General features: G+C 36.5%; 1 protein-coding gene across 22 annotated transcripts in view; it reads right to left on the minus strand.

Annotated features, from left to right (window-relative positions):
• CADPS2 (calcium dependent secretion activator 2) overlaps positions 1 to 25,435 on the minus strand; it is a 544,167-nt gene that overhangs the window by 289,509 nt on the left and 229,223 nt on the right. For all 22 annotated transcript variants that reach the window (XM_082472263.1, XM_082472261.1, XM_082472259.1 and 19 more), the window contains one exon: positions 22,628 to 22,749. In XM_082472263.1, the coding sequence (XP_082328389.1) occupies positions 22,628 to 22,749 (122 nt within the window). The remainder of the gene's footprint in view (positions 1 to 22,627; positions 22,750 to 25,435) is intronic.

Genomic DNA, 25,435 nt, shown 5'->3' on the forward strand with positions numbered 1-25,435 from the left:
AATAATGAGAGAAGAAGATACTGCTGTTTTACATGTGAGCTATCCTTACAAATGGTTCTTTCCCACCAAACTCCAGAATATGAAAGCAGTTCCTTTTTATTTTCCCTAGAAAAATCCTACCACTCTGAGAAGTACTAAGTAAGCAAGTCTATGTTTAAGAACAGAAGCAAAAACTCTGAAGTACACTGAGGTTTCTATCGTAGAAGATGGGAAAGGGTAAAATAAAAAATTTAAGGTAAGGAAACAAAGACACCAGAATGAAGATTAATATCCTTACCATGGCTCTCAAGGTTGGGCATACCCGGCCCTTAGCTATGCCTCAGGCCTCATGTCAACCATTGTAACCCCAGTCTATGCCCATCCAGAAGGTTCCCGCCATAGGGCAGCTGAACTTGCCTGTTCCTTCATTAGTATAGACTCCTAGTTGTCCCATGATCCTCTGCCACCATCCGATTAACTACTACTTGTCCTTCTGTTGAGAGCTCAAGGGTTACATTCTCAAAAAGACTTCCCTAACCAACTCCATTTGCAGCACTGGACAATCCCCCAAGTAAGTAACATTACTGTGTCACATATATTTGCTAGGATCAGATTCCTTTTCTTCAAAGCAGTTAACTCAGTTTGTAATTATGTGTTCCTGTACACATAACAGGGTGTCTCCCTGCTTTAGACTTCAATCACCATTGGCAATAGCCATTTCTTTTTTTTTTAATTTTTATTTTATTTTTATTTACTAGCCATTTCTGATTTTAGTCATCACTTCAAACCCAGTACCTGTGTGTCACTTAGCACAGAGCAACTCAATAACTAACTATTTGTTGAATGAATGAATGACACCATATATTTTATTCTAACCAGTCCTCAAAGGACTATGAAGTGATTCACAGCAGTTGAATGACCAAGTTTGGTTGATAGTATATTTTACTGAGCTATATAGTTGTCTCTTGGTATCTGCAGGAGATTGGTTCCAGTATCCCCCTCAGATACCAAAATCCATGCATGCTCAAGCCTCTCATATAAAATGTCATAGGTACAGTCGCCCTGGGTATCTGGCGGGTTCCACATCCGCTGATTCTACCAAATGAGAACCGAGTGCCGCTGGTTGAAGCTGCAGATGTGGAACCCTCAGATGTGCAGGGCCAACTTACATGGAAGGAGAACTGAGATCAGGAGCTGAGTTTCTTTAATTACTGCCACATCGGACAACTGCTCAAGTTGCATGCACCAGAGCTTTAGATCAGACTTCCATTAATATATACAAAAAATACAGAAAACATTTCATGTTTACGGACACACAGTTGTATGGATAACGCAACCAACTCAAGGTGGGGGGATGCTGTTAAATAAGAGCAATCCTCTGAATCTGAAAGCCACTTTCGTATTTTAAAATATAACATTACGTTTAACTAAAATAATATTGCCAGTAATTTTAATATATTTATAGTGGTTCAGAAAGATGCTCAAATAAGTGAATTTCTACGTATCAGAACTGTCACGGCTGATAAACAACACACGTACGTTTTTTAAGTGTTTACCTGAGACTACTGTCCGTTTCTTACCCAATCTCTGTCTTAGCCAACTGTGAAGATGTGGAACTTTCTTTAGGCAAAATTTGCTAATGAGTAACATGTGTGTTTTAGTAATTTATTCAATAAACATTTCATTTAGTTTTTAAGAGCTTAAATTTATTTAAGCTCTTTTTGGTGCTTGAACGAAATGATTTTGTGGTATTTTTCCACTTGTTTTTTTGGGTACACATTTCTTATCCTATCATCACTGCACCTATGCCCTGCTTAAGTAGAGAATTAGTATAGAATATGTCACAAGAATTAAATGCTACCTGACTGCTTAAGTAGTAATCATAATTTTCTCTATGAGGTGAATCTGATAGAGCATTTATTCACTAAAGTCTTCCCCTGAAATAAAAATGAAATACTGAGGCAGAGTCTATTTGTACATATTATAAAACCAAACACTAGGGGCTTCCCTGGTGGCGTAGTGGTTGAGAATCTGCCTGCCAATGCAGGGGACACAGGCTGGAGCCCTGGTCTGGGAGGATCCCGCGTGCCGCAGAGCAGCTGGGCCCGTGAGCCACAAATTGCTGAGCCTGCGCGTCTGGAGCCTGTGCTCTGCAACAAGAGAGGCCACGATAGTGAGAGGCCCACGCACCGCGATGAAGAGTGGTCCCCACTTGCCACAACTAGTGAAAGCCCTCACACAGAAACGAAGACCCAACACAGTAATCAATCAATCAATCAATAAATAAGAACGTGAATTTCTAAAAATAAAAAATAAAAAATAAATTAAAAAAAAACAAAACCAAACACTAAAGATTAGAAAAGACTTTGTCTCCAATTTCCCTTTGAATACCTCAAAAACACTAACTTAACCAATCACATCCTACGTCTGATATGTTTATAACTTAAGAAGAATCACAAAACGGTGGCTCATATTCCAATTTAACCAAGTAAAATACATCTGTCACGGTTTCAGTGGAAGCACACAGAACTTGTGTGTAAAGCCAGGTTTGGCTCATTCTTAACACTTTTAAAGGGAATAGTATGATTTTAGAAGATGAAATATCTGGGTCCTCTGATCACCAAAATCATATGTATTTACAAACCAGGTGGAATTTAGTTGCCTGGTTAGATATTTAATTATTTTGGAACTGCAACTTCCTTTTTCTTAATTACCTATATGCATATAGTTTTAGCTGCTGCTTTGTTAATCCTTATTTACATATGCAAAAGTTAGAAGTAAACAATGTGGGTGGAAAATTTTTAAGTGAAAACAAGCACAGTTGTGTATCTGGTTAAATAAAAATATTCTACCTTTGGTACAAAGATGTCTTTTTGAAAAGTACCCATATATGCTTTAAAAAATTAGAATATTATAATAGCTTTAAAGAACTTTACCATTCCAGCTTAAATTTAAGGAGCATATTCTCCGAGAAATTCCATTTGATTTACAGAGGAGATTTTATTTATATATAACATTTTTGTCACTGCACCAACGTTCTGGATATGCAAGATGGGACGGCAGTGTTGTGTTAGTTGTAATTTGTGAAGATCTGGGCCACAGAAAGTGATTTGTACACTGTCACTCAGGAGGTTGTATTTCACTGTGTAGTGGGTGGAAATTAAGGTGACAACTGGCTCCCAGTTGCTCTTAAGTCCATTCAGACTCAGGTTTAACTTTCTCATGCATGAATACTAGAAGGCTGTCAGTTTTATTTGCATGTCTTATTTTTGTTAAAAGTATCCTTCTTATGGATGAATTACTCTCACTGATGCTTAATAGAGTCAAGAGAATTTTGTTGTCAATTATTTGAGGTCAAATGCCTCATCAGATAGAGGTCAGTCACTGAGCCGGATACTGGGAACACAAGGCTGAACAAGACCTGGCCTCTGCCTTTAGGGGGCTCACAGTTTTGGGGGAGCAGCTTACAGAGGCAATTACAACACAGAGCTCCAGACGATGCATAGGTGTTAAGGACGCTGCCTTAGGCGAATGGGGGACAGGGGTTCAGGACAGCTTCACAGCGCAGAGCGCCCTAAGCTGAGCCTTCAAGGAAGAAAAGTAGGAGATAGGCAGCTAGGTGCAGAATGAAAGGTAGGCAGGCCATGGGTGAGGACAGACAGTGGCTCTCCCCAGGGATGGTACCTCCCCCCGTTAGGGGCACTTTCAAATGCATATGCGCAGAAGCTATGGAAGCTAACTAATCCGTGATAGAAGGGATAGTTCCACTGATGAAAACTGCTCCCGTAAAAATGCAACAGCGCTCCTGCTTGGAAACACTGTGGCTGGCAAGATGTAAGAGGTGGGGTGGAGTGGTAAGTGGCAGTCAGGTAAATGTAGAGTCTTTCAGGCCGGACTTCATCCTGAGGGCAAAGGAAAGTTACTAAAAAATGCTGAGGGAAAGGACATAATCTGATTTGCGTTTTAGAAACTGGACTGAAAGTAAAAGAAAGAACACAGGTAGGGAGACCAAATAGAGGCTTCTGAAATAATGTTAGCAACGGCCCAAACAGAGGTGTTGGCAATGAAGATGTGGGAAGAGAGTGAGATTTGCTGGACATTACAGAAGCAGAATCAATAGGATTTAGATGTGGGGATCAGAAAGAGAAAGAAATGATTAATGCCCACATTTCTGCTTTGGCCACCGCTATAATATAAAGGTACCACAAACTGAGACGGTAAACAGAAAGCAGGAGTCTGTTAAAGGTGAAAAAGAATTGTTTCTATTCTGAACATGTTGAATTTCAGAGTCTGCAAGATACCCAACTGAAGATATCCAGACAAGAGAAGGATATGCTGTCCAGTGTTAATCTGGATAACTAAAAAGAAGACTCTAGATTGTAGAATTACTTTTAGTAACAGCTTTCTCAACTTGGAAGTTTTTTTCTTTGTATTCTACCACAGGGGTTGGCCCATTATAAAAGTTTCTTTCAGAATGAACAATACTACCCACAATATGAATTACTCACCTATTAAAGTAAGAGAGAATAAACTGTATCTGTTGCCTATCTAACAAAAGAGAGTGATTATATTCTACTGTGAAATTCTTGCTCATCCATGCCATATGGATAAATATTCCCACATCAAATTAATTATCCTCCTTGTAATATATCTTACTTTACATAAGTGGTGCTATAAAACTGTGAACAATTTTGATCACTTTATAAGAATGTGCTGTTGGAGTATTACATCTTTGGATTGCTTTTAAGAAAAGGAGCATTATAAAACGGACGTACACTTTTTGTCCAGGCCATCACAAGCTACATGATGGAAAGAAAACAAAGCAAAACAACACATGCAGTAGCTAAATAAAGGAATTAGCCTCTTTGTGTGCAGAAAGAGCAGCCCTGTGGAGTCAAAGCAACAAACCCAAGCTCAGCTTGGTGTAAACAAGCTTTCTCTTTCTAAAGATGCCACCAACTGAGGGAAAATAGCAAAGGTCACTGGCTAGGTTGGGGACCTTCTCTGAAAAACTAAGCCGTGAAACATTCACAGATATGCCCAAGAAAATATTAATCATGAAAATTTAATGTAATCACTAATCTGTCTGATGATGAGGGAAACAGGTCCAGCTGTCAGTAGGTCTCATCACAAAAGTGACTAATCATATTAAGTTCATAAACCTGCTCTGAGCCTTCCAGAAATAGTTACTTCTGCAATTTTAATGGGTTTGCAGCAGAAATCAAGACCCTTACTCTAAGCCATTTACCATTCTAGTCCCACTATAAGTAGGATGTACACTTAAGCAAGGGGCTCAAATAAATACTGAGGTCCACCAAGTTCCTGCTATGACCTGAATTTGCTTGAAGCCAAACTTAGAAAAACATGTCTGTTTTGGTCCTAACTTGCCAAGGGTCTTATTTTCTGAAGAACTAACGAGTCTCTCCCCTAGAAGTTCATTCTGGAGCTTTCACCTAGAATGGAGTATTTGCGGAGAAATAACATGAGAAGGAGGTAACCTGAAACACTGCCCCTTTGTAAAATAAGTAATTGGATGAGAACATTTTGAATTTTTAGAGGGAAGCTACAGGAAAAGGTGTTTGACCCTGATAGAAATGTTGACTTTCAGCTACTGGTATTATTTTAATAAAAACACAAGTTGTTACTTTAGGAACACAGTTTTTAAATATGGAAGATAAAAGGTTAAGTTTTTACAACTCTAAGATTATATTCATAGTAAATAGTTTAACTTTTTTTTCCTAGACGTCAATCCTATTTAACTGTAATACAGGGTACGAAAAGAAGAAAAATGCCTAAGAATTTGTCTTTGCCACTCTGGCAGAGCTATGTAAAAATTGTGATTTTTTTTCCACATGCAAATATTAAAATTTTTAAAGATTCTTATGAGAATTTGCCAATTTCAGTATGATCCAAATGTTGCCATCTGCCAGCAAAGCTATATTATGGCAAGAAGAGGAAAATTAAACATTAGAACACAGTGAGAATTTCACAAAGTTGCTTCAGGTAAAATTTTGCTATTTTATAAGCCAAAGATATAAAATCTTTGCCAACCAAATTCATCTTGCATTTTATGTAATAAGGAAATTTGTGCCAAGATAACAAAAGTGTTACTTGTCTAAAAATTGACTGATTCTTCACTTACATTTCTTTTGCCAAACTTACTGTCACTGTGGTTTCTTTGGTCATCTTAAGTCAATGAAGTCTTTTCTGAGAATAAGAGAAATTCTAGAATAGGCTTCTTTTCCCATCTTTCAAAATTCTCTTTAAATGATGTGATGTCAATATCTTTGATGCCATATTTCCAGAGCTGATAGTTTTAATTGGGAAGATGGAAAGTGCAAAACAAACAAACAAAAATGCCCTGAAATTTACATAAGACTTATTCTTTCTTTAAAACAAAAGAAAAACACTCTCACATCTTCTAGATCATAGGGTTCCCATGCATAAAGAGTTCTCTTCAAATTTCAGAAAGAAGAAAAAATACTGTGAACAATGGGTCTCATTCAGCAAAAGTTACCTGATAATTGTCAATACTTTAGATTTATTTAAGTGTCCACTTCCTTCTAAACAGAAGGGCTTAGAAATTATGATTTTTAAAAATACACTAATTTTAAAATAATCAGCTTGTAATTAATCTTACTAAATAAATTAGTGACAAAATATCTCATAAGTAAAATTTAATAAGGAGAGTCTCTGTCATGAATAAAAGTGCCTTAGCAGGGGAAAAAAATGTCACGTAGGTGGTTTAAGCAGAGATTTCTTAAGTTGACGAATCCTTAGTTAGACTATGTAGGATAAAGAGAGACTCAAAATTAGAAATGAAAGAGGGGACATTACAACTGATGTCACAGGAATAAAAAGAATCATATGAGACTACCATGAACAATTATACAGCAACTAATTGGATAACCAGAAGAAACAGATAAATTCCTAGAAACACACAACTTACCAAGACCAATACATAAAGAAAAAGAAAATCTGATCAGACTTATAACTGGCAAGGAGATTGAATTAGTAATCAAAAACCTCCCAACAAAGAAAAGCCCAGAATCAGATGGATCCACTGGTGAATTATACCACAATTTTAAAGAAGAACTAATGCTAATCACTTCTCAAACTCTTCCAAAAAATTAAAGAGAACACTTTGAAGCTCATTTTACAAGCCCAGCATTATCCAGATACCAAAGCCAGACAAAGACACTACAAGAAAAGAAACTACAGGTAAATATCCCTGATGTACACAGATACAAAAGTCCTCACAACATACCAGCAAAACAAATTCAACAGGATGTTAGAAGGATCATGCACCATGACCAAGTGTGATTTATCCCTAGGATGCAATAATGGTTTGACATATACAAATCAATGTGACACAGCATATTAATAGAACGAAGGATAAAAATCACATAATCATTGCAACAGAGGAAGAAAAAACGTTTGACAAAATTCAACATCCTTTTATGATAAAAGATCAACTAAGTACAAAAGGAATTTACTCAATATAATAAAGACCATCAAGCAGACAGCTAATACCATACTTAATGGTGAAAAATAGAAAACTTTTCCTTTAAGATCAGAAACAAGGCAAGGCTGTCCACTCTTACCACTTTTATACAACATAGTAATGAAAATTCTAGCCAGAGCAATTAGGAAAAAAAAAATTTTTAGAGCATACAAATTGGAAAGGAAGAAGTAAAATGATCCAGGTGACATTATCTTATATGTAGAAAACACTAAAGAGTACACAAAAAACTGTTATAACTAATAAATTAAATAAATCTGCAGAATACATTATCAACATACACAAAAACCAATTGCATTTCTGTACACTAACAACTACCCACAGAAGAAATTAAGAAAACAATCCCATTCACAATAGTGTCAAGAAGAACAAAATATTTAGGAATAAACTTAACCAAGGATGTGAAAGACTTACAGAATGATAATGATATAAAACTGATGAAAGAATTTAAAGACAGCACAAATAAATGGGAAGATATCCCATGGTCACGGGTTGGAGGAATCAATATTGTTAAAATGTTCATACTACCCAAAGCAATCTACAAATTCAATGCAATCCCTATCAAAATTCCAGTGGCATTTTTCTGAACAGAAATAGAAAAAAATCCTAAAATTCAAATGGAACCACAAAAGACCTTGAATAGCCAAAGCAATCTTGAGAAAGAGGAAAAAAGCTGGAGGCATCACATCTTGATTTCAAAACACATAACAAAGCTACAGTAATTAAAACAGTATGGTACTGGCATAAAAACAGAAATATAGACCACTGGAACAGAATGGCAAGAACAACAATAAACCCATACATATACTGTATGATCAACTGATCTTCCACAAGGGGGTCAAGAATACGTAATGCAGAAAAGGTAGTCTCTTCAACAAATAGTGCTGGGGAAACTGGATCACATGCAAAAGAATAAAACTGGACCCTTACCTTACACTACACACAAAAATCAAGTGAAAATGGATTAAGGACTTAAATGTAAGGTCTGAATTTAAACAGCTCCCAGAAGAAAACATAGGAAGAAGTTTCATGACATTAGTCTAGGTAATGATTTATTGGATATGAGACTAAAAGTATAAGCAACAAAGCAAAAAGAGCCAACTAGGACTACATCAAACTGAAAAAGCTCCTATAAAGCAAAGGAAACAATCAACAGAGTGAAAAGGCAACCTATGGAATGGAAGAAAATATTTGCAGACAGTATATCCGATAATGCGTTAATACCCAAAACATATAAGGAACTCATACAACTCAGTAGGAAAGAAATGAAGTAACTTGATTATAAAATGGGCAAAGGACATAAAGAGCCATTTCTTGAAGGAATGTATACAAGTGGCCAACAGGTATATAAAAATTTGCTCAACATCAGTAATCATCAGGGAAATACAAATCAAAACCACAATGAGACATCACCTCACACCTGTTAGGATGGCTATCATCTAAAAAAAAACAAAAGATAACAAGTGCTGGCGAGGATGTGGAGAAATTGGAGCCCTTGGAACACTGCTGGTGGGAATAAAAAATGGTGCAGTTGCTATGGAAAACAGTATGGAGGTTCCTCAAAAAATTAAAAACAGAATTACTATATGACCCAACACAATCCCACTTCTGGGTGTGTGTGTGTGTGTGTGTGTGTGTGTGTGTGTGTGTGTGTGTGTGTGTGTGTGTGTGTGTGTGTGTGTGTGTGTGTGTGTGTGTGTGTGTGTGTGTGTGTGTGTGTGTGTGTGTGTATAGAACTGAAATCAGGATTTCAAAGAGATATACTCCCATGTTCACTGCAGCATTATTCACAATAGTTAAGATATGGAACAACCTAAATGTATATCAATGGATGAATGGATAAAGATGTTTTATGTATGTACAATGGAATATTATTCCACCTTAAAAAAGAATGAAATCCTGCCATATGTGGCAATATGGATGAATCTTGAAGGCATTATAAGTAAAATTAGCTAAGTCACAGAAGGACAAATAGTGCATGATTCCACTTATACGAGTTATCTAACATGGTCAAATACATAGAAACGGGGAGTAGAATGGTAGCTGCCAGGGACTGGAGGGAAGGGAAAAAGGAGTTGCTGTTCAACAGGTATACATTTTCAGTTCAGTATAAATTCTACAGATCAGCTGTATGACATTTTGCCTATAGTCAACAGTACTGTATTGGGCCCTCAAAAATTTATTAAGGGGAGAGATCTCATGTTTTTTTGTGTGTGTATTCTTAAAATAAGAAATAATTTTTACTTGCAAAGAATGTCAGTCTTGATTGATCTCATTACAACTACTGCAATTATATTTCATACAGTTACCTAACTTAAAAAAACTCTATATAATAATGTATACATACATAAACATACATATTATGGATATTACCCCAAAATGAGTTTTCCTATGAAGGAATATATAACCAGCCATTAGGATGAACATAAAAAATAAAATACATTACTATATGTGCTATTATGTTTATAAATTTATACTATGTTTATGTATTATATTATACTATGTTTAAGTAAAAAGTGCTCGTAAAAAGAGAGTGTGCTGAGATCAACCTGGGTGCAAAACCTGCACCAAGTTGAACTGGTCTTAGAACATTATTCACATTTCTTGGGCAGAGAAAGGCGAGGGGAAGCACCCTGCTCTCACGTACAGAGGCATGACCATACCGCATTTTTGACCCTGACTCTGCGTGCATCTCCCAGTCACCAAGGCCATTTGAATACTCTGATTTGCAGAAACTACCTTCTGTATTCCCTTCATTCCAGGGAGGGCCTGCAAAGGGTTGCAGGATATTTTTACCAACTGTTCTAGATTTCCCTATATCTGAAACAATCCCAGTTATATAAGTTGCATTGAATTTAGGATTATCCTTTCTTTTACTGATGCACACGTCAGTTGTCATGGGAGTCCCCAGCTGCGTTTCTATTCCACAGCTCTAGTACGGGTCACGGTTGAGTGCCCTGCACATAATGTATTAACACGGTGCCAACATGGGAGACGCGGCTGCAAAGTTACTGTCAACAATGGCAAAACACTCTGCTGCTCAGAGCTAGTGATCCTTTGACAGCTGCATTTTACCAGAGCAGATATAAATCTTCAATGACATCAACTGAGAAACAAAACCAATGTTGATAGTAAATAGATGACAACCGAAGAATGCTGTCCCTTCAAACTGACACTGGAGCACTATTCATGTTGAAAACGACCTCCTTTTGATTGAAACTAACTCTCAAATCTTAAAAAAAATGGTCATGGGGTTCTTACCGCATAAATATTGCATGACAACAAAAACACTCAAGCCAAAAATCTCAGACGGGACTCAGGAGACAAAAGCAAATTTCGCTCCATAAAATGTTCTTTCATGTTGTCAGCAGCATTGAATCTTTCTTCAACTATGAGCCCCCTCCTGAAAATTCTCAACTTTAAAGCAGGGTGCTATGAGAAAAGGTTTAAAGAAAGTAGAAAATGAACACAAGATTAAAAAAACTGAAAACAAGCACAGCACACAAAGCAAAGGCTAAAACAAAAATTAGTGAGTATATGGGGAGAGGTAAAAGCAGAAGAACATGGTCGAGTGTTCCTGCATACATTATGTCAATTAATTCACAATAAAATCCTTGATATAGGCACTACTGTCCCCATTTTACCAATGAGGAAACACACACATGACAACATGGGTAATCTGGGGTGAAGTTGAGATTTACCCTCTGATTTGTCTCATTCTTTGGCTTCGAGCCATGTTACATATCCACTATCATCACCCTGAAATTAACATTTTAAAATCTTGAAATCTGAATTTTAAAATATCTTACTTCCTTTCCAACTTATTTCATTTCTAATGTATTTCTTTCTATTTTTAAATATTATAAATTCTGCTTATATTCTGAAAATATGAACTTATTTTACCAACTCACACCAAATGCTATACAGATTTCATAAAATGTCTTTCCTACTTATTAATATTATCATTCTTCTCATTCCTTGACTGTTCTGAGGATCCTGGAAAATCCTTTACATGTACGACTCCCACTCTCTCTTCACAGCAATGCTCTAAGTAGTGATTACTGTGCACGTGTCTCAAGAGAACATAGGTCCTTCGTTGCCCCCCACCAGGTGCTGACCTGGTCTGGGTGAAGATGTGCACTAGTGGGGGTGAGCCCCAAAGATATCTCTTTGGCTGCTGGTCGGTACTCTAGGTTTAAGGACAGGAGCAGCTAAGAATAAAGGCATTTCTTCTGACTGTCTGGGCTAAGCAGTCTGCATCTGAAACACAGCAACAGTAAAGTCTTTTGACCACAGGACTTGGTCTGGCACCAAAACACTACATGTCCTAGAAAAGCGGCCTTCAACCTTTTTCTCATAAACTTCCTAAAATAATTTTGAAAAATTATGTACCCTCTTCACACATTTTTTAAATTGACATCTAGAAATTTTAAATATAAATTTAAAGAGTTGCAAAGGGTATAATTTCTGGTGTGCTGGAAACATTGACATTTAATTTGAAACAGTGATATCATTCTTAAGTGGATCCAAGGGAATTTATCATAGCAAAATGATTCCACCATCAACCATTTAAAAAAAAAAAAAACCTGTACAACTCCTCTTTAACAGAAATTTGACACTATTTTTTGCCCTGAACTTATACTTTGATTCTACTTACCCCTCACAAATTTAGAATTTTAGCCTACTATATTTTAATGCCTGACCATGTTTTTTTATATATTTTTAAAATCTGATCATAAGGCTCAACATGGGGGGTGGAGAGTAAGAAAGAGAGAGGGAGGGAATACATATATTTCCTTCTGGAATATACCTCAACATTATAATAGTCGTATATGACAAGCCCACAGGTATCATACTCAGCAGCAAAAAACTGAAAGATTTCCTCTAAGTTCAGGAATTAGACAAGGGTGCCAAACTTACCACTTTTATCCAACATAATAATGGAAGTCCTGGCCAAAACAACTAGGCAAGAAGAATAAAAAGCATCCAAACCCAAAGGAAAAAGTAAAATTGTCTGTTGGCACATGACATGATCTCGTCAATAAATGGTGCTGGGAAAACTGGATATCCATATGCAGATGGTGTATCTTACACCACACACAAAAATCAACTAAAATGGATTAAACACTTAAACATAAGACATAAAACCATAAAACTCCTAAAAGAAAATATAGTGGAAAATCTCCTTGACATTTGTGTAGGCAATGATTTCTTGGATATGACACTAAAAGCACAACCTACGAAAGCAAAAATATCCAAGCAGGACTACATCAAACTAGAAAGTGTCCGCATGGCAAAGGAAACAATCAACAGAGTGAAAAGGCAACCTATGCAATGGGAGAAAATATTTGCAAGCTGTATCTCTGATAATGAGTTTATATCCAAAATACATAAGGAACTCATACAACTCAATAGCAAACAAACAAACAAACAAAAAACCCAATTAGAAAATAGGCAAAGGACATAGAGATTTCTCCAAAGAAGATATACAAATGGCCAACAGATATATGAAAAGATACTCAACATCAGTAATTATCAGGGAAATGTAAATCAAAACCACAATGAGATGTCACATCACACACATAAGGATGGCTATTATCTAAATAATAAAAGATAACAAGTGCTGGTAAGGATTTGGAAAAATTGGAACCCTGGTAACACTGTTGGTAGGAATATAAAATGGTGCAGTTGCCATGGAGAACAGTACTCAGGTTTGTCAAAAAATTAAAAGTAGATCTACCAAACCATCCAGCAATCCCCGTTCTGGGTATACACTCAGGGACATAAAATCCTCATCTGGAAGAGACATCTGTACTCCTATGTTCATTGCAGTATTATTTGCAGTAGTCAGCATAGGGAAACAAATTAAATATCCATCTGTAGAAAGGAAATGTATATGCATACAATATAATATTACACAGCCTTACAAAAGAAGGAAGCCCTGTCATTTGCAACAGCATGGAAGTACTTGGAAGACATTACATTAAGTGAAATAAGCCAGACACAGAAAGACAAATATTGCATGATCTCACTTATATGTGGAATCTAAAACAAAAAAGTCAAATTCATAATAACAGAGTAGAATGGTGGCTACCAGAGCCTTGGGGGTGGAGGAAAAGGAAAGATATTGATCAAAGGGTACAAAAAGGCTAAAAAAGTTAAAAGTTAAAAAAGGCTTAAGCCTACACATATCCACGGGTGACCATAGCTTAATTCTATCGATAACATTGAGACAGTTCAGCATCAATTTTAACCCAGAATTTCATTCTTTCTGTTGTTAAGCTCTAAGAAAATAAGTAGATGGGACATTATTATAGCAATGTCTATCAATTTGTTTGTTTCCTTCCTATTTGATTGTCCCAAAATAATACAGTGATTGATAAGCAAAATCTATTTTTCCATCATTCAGCAGTTGAAAACTTGAATAAATCCTTCACCAACTTTGTTGAAAGCAGAGAAATAGAAGCCATCTAATTTACAGGAGGATTTATTACATCATTGGTAAATTGCTTTCTCAAAACTAACAGGAACATTAAAATTTTTCCTTTTGAAAGGTGATGTGGAGGTTTTTTCCACTCCAGAACGAACACAGCGTGGTTAAGACTCAAGCTGGGTTAAAGGTGTACCTTTTTTTGTAAAGTCAAGGAAGGGAGACTGAAAGTGGCTTGAGAGAGCACTTGCATTTAGCAGGTTCTTTCCTAGAAAGACGGGCTTTAGGGGAGAGTACTTATGAACTGGAGGAATCATATATCAATTCTATTAAAACTGAACTTGTGCCTGTCTAGCCCTTGGCAAGTTGTCTTGTTTATGCAGGTGGTCCCCCATCTCAGGGCAGTCAGCATAGCAAGGATCTGGAAGAGATCCTGAATCCCAGCCTCAAGTCACCACACAGAAGCAGAAGAAATGGCCCTTTAAAGTGAATATGCTTTCCAAGAAATTTCTAGAAAAATGGGAGCTTGGGGTGTGAGAATGAGAACTAAACATCCTGTTAGTCAGGGTAGGTACTGGCTCAAGTGTCACAGCCTGACACCTACTGAGAGACTGTATTTTTTAATACTCTAAATAGTAGAGAAAAGAATTTTAATTATAGACCACCAGTGAGCCATATTACTTGTGGCTGGTGCTAGACAGGAACCAGGAGGTATAATATAGAGCCTTTGTCTTTAAGGAGCTTCCAATTTACTTGAGCCATCTGCTAAGAAAGTTAAATTCAAGCAGGAAGAGGATATGTGGGTGATATTATTAAAGCAGTAGCTCAGGGGAAGCAGAAGGAAGGCAGCTACAGGATGCATCGTTCTAGGACGGAAGGGTGTGATGTCAGAAGTTCCGGGCAGCACGAGGTGTGTCTCCAAGGAAGTGCACCAGAGAAAAGTTAAATGTGTACGTTCCCCATGACAGAAGGCATTTGCTAACCAAGAGAGGCCTACAAAGAGTACCTACATACAAAGACATTTTGCCCCTTCACCTCTTCCCCTCATCCCCACCTCCACCCTACCCAAAAGTGATAGAAAGAGCATACGAGCAGGCAAAACAAGAAGCACGTGAGGAACAGACAGCAGTACCCTTTCCCCTGGGCAGGTTTCTGGGAAAGCTGGGAGGAAGGAAAGGAAAACCTACCCTTTTGAAATGGGTAGGTTCTGACTTAAAGTGGTCTGAAATTTTAATACCTGAACATGTTATTTAATACCTGAAAATGGGCAGCAAAGCTATGGTTTCTGCCAAGATCTCTCCCAAGGGCAGGAGAGGGTGATCCTGGAGCACGTCTGAGAGCAATACCAGAAGAGAAGTTAAGTCTTTTGCTACTTACACTTGGCCAAATTTATCCCGTGCAGTAAATTGGCTACACAGCTCAAATAAAATAATGATGAAAGCAACTCCAAAACACTGCTCTGGAAAAAAGTCACGGATTATAAGGGGAAGTTATTTACAAGCTGTAAATCCATCCTCGAGATGTTGATAATCATAGTTATATACACTTTCTCCCAAGCTCTCTCACTGCTGTTTTCCATTAGTGCTCTTCAGCAAGCATCTGGAATCTTAATCGATCATATTTTCCCTCTAATTCAGATGCCGCGAATTATGCGGATCCACACATTAGCTTCCTTTACTTGCAAACAAACTCTCAATGAATGTAGTTTCTGTATTTGGCCAGTGTTTGTCTCTTTAGGCCTCATTTTCTTCTGCACCAGTAGTATGAGTTTTAGAGAAATCTTATTTCTGGTGAATTTATGGAAGAGGAAGGAATCTCATATTTTTAAAGATGGAAATGATAAAAGATGAAACTTGTGTGCTGTTTGAGTGTTTTCCTTTTGATTCATGAAAAACAGGCATACTTTTTGATAGATCATTTAAAAATGTAGTGTATTCTCTCATCGGCAAGAGTAGCTGGCTAATGAATTACACTTCAAAACTAATTCTGGCCTTAGTAAATTAAAATGAAAACTACTATGTTTTTAAAAAGCACGGTTACCTTTCTATTGGTTTATTTGCAATCTGTATTTAATCTCTCTTAAACACTTGTCCTAGTAGCTTGTCATTCTGATAAGCTTTCCATTTATAGCGGCAATATTCTTTCAATAGTTTGACAGATTATTACAATTATGGTTCAGAATTTAAAGTTTCCAGAAACGGGTACTGAAGCCTGTGTTTCCCGTCATTTTCATGAGGTAGAAGAATGTTCTATCCTAAAAACCATAAATATATTTCTCTAATGATGCAACTCATCAGTTTTTCTTACTGCTCCTTGCCTTTCTGTTTTATGACTTTGAAGGGGGGGTGGGGACAGAGACCAATTAACCTTCAAAGGTCTTTAATAAGACAGCATTATGGGATGAACAAGATAGAGGGTATAGCAAAACACAGTGCTGCTTCCCAGGATCTTTTTTTGTGTGTGGCAAGAACGTTTAACATGCGATCTACCCTCTTCAAGAATTTTTAAGAGTATGATGCAGCATTGTTAACTATAGGTGTGATGTTGCACAGCAGCTCTCTAGAATTTAGTCATCTTGCCTGACTGAAACTTTAAGCTCCTCAAATAGCAACTCCCCATTCCCCGCTCCCCCAAGTTCCTGATTTGTTTTTAACAACGAATTTCCTTCTTTCTGCTTCCCCAGAAGCAAGGTCTATCTTGGTCCTCCATAGGGTATTATTAGCTTTTATGCTTTTAGGCACTCAAAGGATGCTCATCATCTGCAGGGAAAGTGCTTTAAGATCACTACGTATCAGGAGATTGGTGACCACTACATGACCAGGACAAATCACTCCCTACCCCTTTCAGCTTCAGCTGTCGTCTCTCTGACGACCCCTCCACTTCCTTTCAGCTGGTGTCGTTAAGGGTATGGGCTAAAACTGAAATAACGAAACGTCTGGAAATGGTAGAAAGCTATAAAAGTGGAGCAACAATGCTTCTGTACCTCATTCGTAGAGAACAAAACTTTCCCTGGTTGACTGAGAGACTATGAAACGATGACTTAAAAATTCGTAAGTAATAGAATTTTCTCCACTGAAAATACCACTTGTCTACATTCCCTTCCCTATATTAAAAAATCAAAATTAAAAACAAAACTTTAATAGATGACCTCACTACCACTCTTCACAAATCAAACTTGTCTCTAAACACCACTTTTATTAGATCCCAGGTTCCATATTCTAAGTCATGTACCAACCTCACATGCTGTTTTCCACCTAATTGCCGGCAGGAAATCTGAATTACAAGAATGAAATAGGCAATGGCTAGAAATCTTGATTACATTTATTGGAAATATGGACTAAATAAGGCACTTTAATTAGTATCAGACAGAAGAATGAATTGATCTCCAATAAAGCACAAACTGTTGAAGCAATAAGATTTAGAAAACGTGTCCGAGGCATAATTCACTATGATGACGGAGGAGATGAATCTCTTTCCTGTTGTGCAAGATGAGTTCAAGATAAAAGTGACCACACTGCTGAAAAGCTGCAGTTGGTCAGCATTCAGGAGATACATTTTTAAGGAAATCTGCCCCTGGGATACAATGATAAACACAAATCTTTTAATTCTTTTTAAAAGTTAACTCAATCTTCATGAAGAAACAGGTAAGATATTTTAGCCAAATTTCCTTGTGAAAAGAGTAATCAAAAGTGTATTGGAGGCTTAACTGTAATATTTTCTCTCTAACTCATAAGTATTTTAATTCATTTAATTTATCCATGTATATGTTCCCTATTATAGCATCTCTTTATGAATACATTCTGAGTTTATTAGAAATAAAATGAGACATATTCTGTGAAAACTTTTGCTATTTTTGGAAAAAATTATTGTTAAAATAACTATTTATATAAAAATTAACTCATTTGATTGACCAAATATTTAAGTATCAATTAAGTAAAAGACTTTGTAGAGATTATGCTAAACGAAAAAAAAGCCGGATACAAAAGACTACATTTTGCATATCATTTATATGAAATGTTCAGAAAAAAAATTACAGAGCTAGAAGGCATACGAGTGTTTTCCTGGAACTGAGTAAGATTGCAAATGGGAATGAGGCAACTTTGTGAAATAATGTGTTTTGAAACTGAACTGTGATGATAGTGCACAAGTGTATAAATTTATTAAAAATCATCTAAATTTCAATAAAAGAATTTTATGCTATATAAACTATACCACAGTAAAACTTTAAGAAAAGATTCTGTGAAAACATCATGGCATTGAGATTCTAAGGGCATATGCACTCCCTCGAGAACTCACGGAGTACTAGAGTAGGGTAATGTTTGTGATCACCACCCCCCCCCAAATTAATATGTTGAGGCCCTAATCCCCAATGTGATGGTATTTGGAGGCGGGGCCTTTGGGAGGTAAGTGGGCTCAGATGAGGTCATGGGACTGGAGACCCATGAGAATATTGGTGTCCTTGTTATGGGATGAAGAGAAATGAGATCTGTCTCTTTACCATGTGAGGACACAGCAAGAAGGCAGATATCTGTAGGGCAGGAAGAGGGCTCTCACCAAGAGCCCAGCCTAGCAGGGCTATTATGGTTCACTATGTAATTAGGGTTAGTAACCAGAAAATACCCACAAAGAAAAATCCATCCCCAGATGGTTCCACTGGTAAGTCTACCAAACACATAAAAAGTAATTAATACCAATTCTTCATACCCTTCCAAAAAGTAGAAGAATTTTATGAGGCCAATATAAAAATCAGACAGATGCCAACAAAAAAAGGATATTACAGACCAATCTCTTATGAATATAGATTTTAAAAATCCTCAACGAAATACTAGAGAAAGTAATCCAGTAACAAAAATAATTATATACATCACGGTCAAGTGGCAATTATGCCAGGAATGCAAGGTTGATTTAACACCCCTCCCCCAAAAAGCATATAATGTAATGTACCATATATTGATAGAACAAAAGGCAAATACCATACGGTCATCTCAATTGATGCAGAGAAAACATTTGACAAAATCCAACACCCTTTCATGAAAAAAAAAACCCACTCAAACTAGGAATAGAGAGGAATTTCCTCAAACTGATAAGGGGCATCTATGAAAAAGGCACAGCTAACATCATGCTTAACGATGAAAGCCTATACTTTTCCTCTAAAATCAGGAATACAAGGATGTCTTTTCTTGCCACTTCTATTTCACATTGTACTGGAGGAGCTAGTCAGGGCAATTAGGCAAAAAATGAAATAAAAAGCATTCAGATTGGACAGTAAGAAATAAAACGATCACTATTTGCAAATGACATATTATATAGAAAGAAGTCTAAGAAATCCAGTAAAAAAAAGTACTATTAGAATAAACAAGTTCAGCAAGGGTGCAGCATGTGGAATTAATATACAAAAAATCAACTGTATTTCTATACACTGGCAATGAACGATCCAAACGTGAATTTAAAAGAACAATTCCATTAATAATAGCATCAAAAAGAATACTAGAAATAAACTTAACCAAAGAAGTAAAAAACATACTTTGAGAACTACAAAACACTGTTGAAAGAAATTAAAGATTTAGATACATGGAAAGATATCCCACGTTCCTGGGTAGGAAGACTTAATATTGTTAAGTTGGCAATACTCTCCAAACTGACCCCAGATTCAATACAATTCCTATCAGAATCCAAGCTGGTGATATTTACAAAATTTTTGCAGAAATTGACACCATTATAAGGCAAATTGATCCTAAAATTCATACGGAAAACCAGAATAGCCAAAATAATCTTGAAAAAGAACATATTTGGAAGACTCACACACCTGATCTTAAAACTCAATACAAAGCAATGGTAGTTAAGATAATGTGGTACTAGCATAAGGATAGACATATAGATATATCAATGAAATGAAATTGACAGTCCATAAATAAACCCATGTATCTATCGTCAAATGATTTTCAAAAGAGTACCAGGAACATTTAATGGACAAGGAGTAGTTTCTTCAATAAATGGTGTTGGGACAACTGGACTGTCATACACAAAGAAGGAAGTTGCACCCTACATCATACCATGTACAAAAATTAAAATGGGTCAATCACCTAAACGTAAGAGCTGAAATTATGACAGTGTTAGGAGAAAACACGGGGGTAAATCTTTGTGACCTTAGATTTGGCACTGGATTCTTAGATATGACACCAAAAGCACAGCAACAAACAAAAACTAGGTAAACTGGACTTAAAGTTGTAAAACTTTTGTGCTTCAAAAGACAGTATCAATAAAGTGAAAAGATAATACACAGAATGGAAGAAAACATTTGCAAATCATATATATGATAAGGGTCTAGTATCTAGAATATATAAATAGTTCTTTCAACTTAACAACCAAAAGGCAAACAACTCAAATAAAAAATAGGCAAAAAACTTGAATAGACATTTCTTTCTCTAAAGAAGATATATGAATGGCTTCTACAGCATATGAAAAGATGATCAACATCATTAGTCATTAGAGAAGAACAAATCAAAACCACAAGATATCACTTTACTCTTACTAGGATGGCTATATATTTATATATATTTTTAAAAGTCAAACAACAAGCATTGATGAGAATATGAAGAAATTTAACTCTCATACATTGCTGGTGGGAAAGTAAAATGGTGCATTGTGAAAAAGCATTTTGATGGATTATCAAAAAGCTGAACATAGAATGACCGTATCATTCAGCAATTTCACTCCTAGCTATATACCCAAAACAACTGAAAACAGGTACTCAGATGGGTATTTGTATACCAGCCTTAACTGCAGCATCATTCACAGCAGTCAAAAGGTAGAAACAACCCAAGTCTCATTAGCCTAGATGAATAAACAAAACGTGGTATATACATACAATGGAATATCATTCAGTCATAAAAAGGAATGAAGTCCTGACACATGCCACAAGATGGATGAACCTTGAAAATATGCTAAGTGAAAGAAGCCAGTCACAAAAGAGCACATACTATTGATATATATGATTCCTTTTATATGAAATGTCCCAAACAGGCAAATCCACAGAGACAGAAAGTCAATGAGTAGTTGCTTAGGGCTGAGGTGATTTGAGGCTGATACGTAAAAGGTAAAGAGTTTCTCTCTGACGTGACAGGTATGTTCTAAAATCGATGACGGTTGCATAACACCGTGAATATACTAAAACAGCTAATGTTTAAAACAGACACCAAACCCCTCCCTTGACTCCACGTGCCTTGCTAGAAATGGTCCCAGTTTCTCTGTCTCCTCTCAAGCCTCCTCTTGAGAGGTTTTAACCTCTGAAAGAGCTGTTTATCCTCATTATTTTCACGTCACCGTGAATTAGTAAATTCTGACTGAGTACCTACTAAGTGCAAAGATATAAGATCAACAGGACAAGAGCTCTATCCAGAAGGACAGAGGAAGGGAAACAGTACAAGATACACAGATGAGGAACCCATTCATCTAAAAGTTATAAAGTGATGAGCCAGAAAATATCCGTTTAGCACTGGGTTGTCTAAAGGAAGGGGTTGTTCTCAGCAAGTTATGTTTAAGTTTCTCAATACTAAGGATCCAGCTATAAAAAGGTAAGAGGCAGAGCAACTGCAGGCAGAGGGAAAAGCAAGTGCAATGATGAGAGAAGGCTGATAGGAACTTCATGAGGTCCAGGGAGGCGGAATAGTAACTGACCAGGGGAACAGAGAGACAAGGTGAGGTCCCAGAGGTAATGAGAGGCTGGTCAGGGGCAGACCTGTAGGGCTTTGTAAGGCACGGTGAGAAGTTTCAGTTTGCTTCTTCTCAATCCCATAATACTCTGTGCACATCTGTCCCGTTACACTTAATTCTCTGTATACCTCCTTAGACTTTGTCTGCCCTAAAGAAAATCAAAGTTTCTCGTTCATCTCTATCTAGCCAGTGCTCAGCCAGAATCTCAGAGATGGAGGTTTCCTGAATGAAGAATCCACATATTGACACCATTACAAGGCAAAAATCCTAAGGCCTGTAAGAAATTCGAAATAAAGTTTAAATGGAAGAAAAAATGTTATCGAAAGGCAGTGTGCAAATGAAGGCCAGGCAATTTTCATTTAAATTCCCCTGGCCCACCTGGTTATTTCTACCAGAGACTGTGATGTTTCCCAAGTTTGAATCCATTAAAAAGAACATCTTCCACACTTAATTAAACTCACTCTCAGAACATGAAACATAAAACTGCCAGCAAAGAACAGTTTTAGCACCTCCAGTTACTGCACGGTAGTCATTAACTGGTTCTCTAACTCAAGCCTACTCACTAAAGTATCCCAAGACATTGTCTAACATATCTACCTCAGCACCACCGCAGAGCTATAATACACAGAAATGGAAAAGCTGCAGATTACATTTCTAGTAACTGAAATAGGATCAAGCACTGCCTTTTAAATAACACATGATAACAACACATGCATTCCTTACAAATGACTTACAAACATTTAATTGCCCAATAATTAGCTTCACATTTGCATGTTGGATTTTCTGTTCGTGCTACACAGGGATTCTGCATAGCTCTAATTATAGCCTCATTACCCAGAAAGGCACACACTGATTCTAACACACAGTTGAGACAAAGCTAGCCAAATAACAGTTTCAGAGTGTAAAACCATACGATTCTTCAAAGAGATAAAACACATGTCTTCAAGAGGGAAGAAAAACACATTTATGTTCAACTGGCTTACTGTGGCCTTGAGGCTTCGGCCTGATCTGTCTGCAGTTTTTCTCCTCCTTCCACTTCCATTGTACAGTAAACAATTCGATTGGGAGCGACTGACTTCAAACCTTGCACTTCCATTATGACAATCTAAAGATAAGAAAAACGTTTCACTGATTCGTCAAGCTGACAACACTTAGCAATAGAGACAGCGGTATGAACTACATACAATTAGGAAGACCAATTGATAAAATTATCTGGCAATATCATGGTATTTTATCTTCTTTATAATCCACCTTTATTTATGGAAGGTAAATAACATTCTGAGAAAGTCTGGTATCTGAAGACGCATCTCCTGCCAGCTATGAAAGATTAAAGTCTCCAAATAGGAGCCATAATGAAGTAAGTCAGATATAAACTCAGAGCCTTAAAAAAAATTATGGCAGGTCTGCATGAGGCAAAGCAGAATTATTAATGAAAATTCAGTGAATGTGTTAAAAGGATACAGGTTGAATTCCACATAAGGCGACTGGTAGACACTGTCACCATCACACCAATTCACTGACATCAATACATGACATCAGAAAATTTCTATATTCACTTATTTTACATGACTACTAGCATTTATAAAAGAATTTTCTTCACAGCCACTGTTTACCTTATGAAAATATGGAAAATATAACTTGGCAATGAATATCTTACTATTAACTTGACAAGGAAAACAATTTTCCCCATCCATTAAAGGTATATACCAATTTGATGCAGTCTACTGGAAAAGGGTAGAAAGACTGATATTACCTTATATATTTGTAACTCCTGGGGGAAAGGGAAACATAGTTTTCAAGTGTGCTTTTTATGTCTGTATAAAAGACTGCCAATCTTAAAATATGGTAAACTAACATTCTTACTGGATGTACACATAAAATATGACTACTACTAAATATCATTTATAATAGTTTTTTTAAATCAAAACTTGCATCATGAAGTTTCCTAAATTCTCAAAATTAATAAAATATATTCAATGACCTTTTTATACATGCACATGTATTGATCTCCTGTTGTATATGTATTAACAAGATTAATAGCATCATTCATGCCATGTAGCTACCAAAATATCCACTAAAAAGATATGTGTCATTTATTGATCTTTTAATACATTATGAAAATCATTACACTCTTCATAGAGTTCTGATATGAAAGTTAAGGCAAAAAGTCTCAAAGGAACAAACCATCTTAAAAGAACTTTTCTTCCTTTCAGTTCTGGTACAACAGCTTTTTTTGTAAATACAAATGCCTACTATTTTTATTGCATTTTTTCATAAAAACATATGGGAAACTGATCACCAAAAAATACGGGTCAAATTCAGAACCATTTTCCTCCCTCAATCAAGGCTTTTGTCATTTTGTCACACTGAAATGCATACCAACATATGAATAAAAATGAAGACAACTGACAACAGACTATGAGAATTAATAGATAATAGTAATAGATAATAGTTTTCACAGTTGCTCTAATACTCAAGGAAGTTTAGGTGAAGTACTAAACATGAAACAGAATTGAGTACACAAGAGTACACAAGATAAATCTAGAAATCTTGACGGCACTGGTTCCTATATGGGAATATGACTGTTTGTCCTGCATCTCTTTCTGTAGAGTGTTTAATAGCCAAAGTGCAAGAGAGAAGAAAGGAAGCATCTGCTTAACACTATTTCTGTCACCTCTACTACAAGCTTCTATAAACAGGACCTCCTAAAACATACGAGTTGTGAAACAGTTTTTTGTCCCTCAAAACAATGCTCCCATCTGTGCCGGGAATGTTCTATCCTGCAGAATTGCCACTTTCAAAAGATGTAACTTCTGTTATGAATCCACACATATAAGTAAATAAAACACAGTTCTACAGATCTGACTTCCAAAAAGAATTTGAAAAGCGCAACTAGTCTCAATCATTAATGATAAAGGCGGCTAAGAATTCCATGGACCATCAACTAACCTAAGTTATCTTAGGTAACTGTTTCAACTAATTGCCAGCAAAACTTGATAATGAAACTACAGAAAATAAAACTGATCTGTGTTCTGTCTTTTCTTCCCAGATCTCTGGATAACTGATGTAATCAGGATAAAATGACAAAGTTATTCTAGAAGCATAAAGAAGGGAGGCATGTACAAAATATGAAACTAGATAACACGCTTCTGAATAATGCATTGTCCGCCCACAGAGTTACATGGCACTCAGGCTTGTGCGGGTTGTGGGAAAAGGCAGCTGAGCAGTATGGTGAATAGGGGGATCACACACATACCTCCAAACACAGAGGAGGTCACAGGGTCTGCCAGCCTAAAACACTCAGTGTGAACATCAACTACATTCATGCCACTGACACCATTCCCCTTACAACAGACTCATAACTTCATGGATGAACGTTTTCCTAACCTTACTTGAATATTAAATTTTAACATACCATTGTTTGGCTTAGTGTTTTGTGAGTTAGCTTGTCTCTTGCTTTATAATTCTCTCTGAAGGCTTCATAAATGAAGAGACATAAGAGTAATCTTGTGAGGCTAACTGCTGCATTTTGATACCATCAAAGTTCCTAATTCAATAAACAATTATCGAGTCAACTGTTTTAGGCTGTTGGCACTGTTTTAGGCTCCTGGGATACCTCAGTAAACAAAAGAGAAAAAAAAAAAGACTTTAACTTCCTAAAGCTTACATTCTAGTAAAGAAAGCCAGATAATGAATAATAAATATAATAAATAACTGATTTATATGTTAGGTGGTGTGGTGCAAGAAGGGAGGAGTGGGTAGAAATTTTAAAGAAATGATAAAATTTTAGC

This window comes from Balaenoptera physalus, assembly GCF_965194825.1.
Source record: "Balaenoptera physalus genome assembly, chromosome: 8".
Classification (NCBI taxonomy): Eukaryota; Metazoa; Chordata; class Mammalia; order Artiodactyla; family Balaenopteridae; genus Balaenoptera; species Balaenoptera physalus.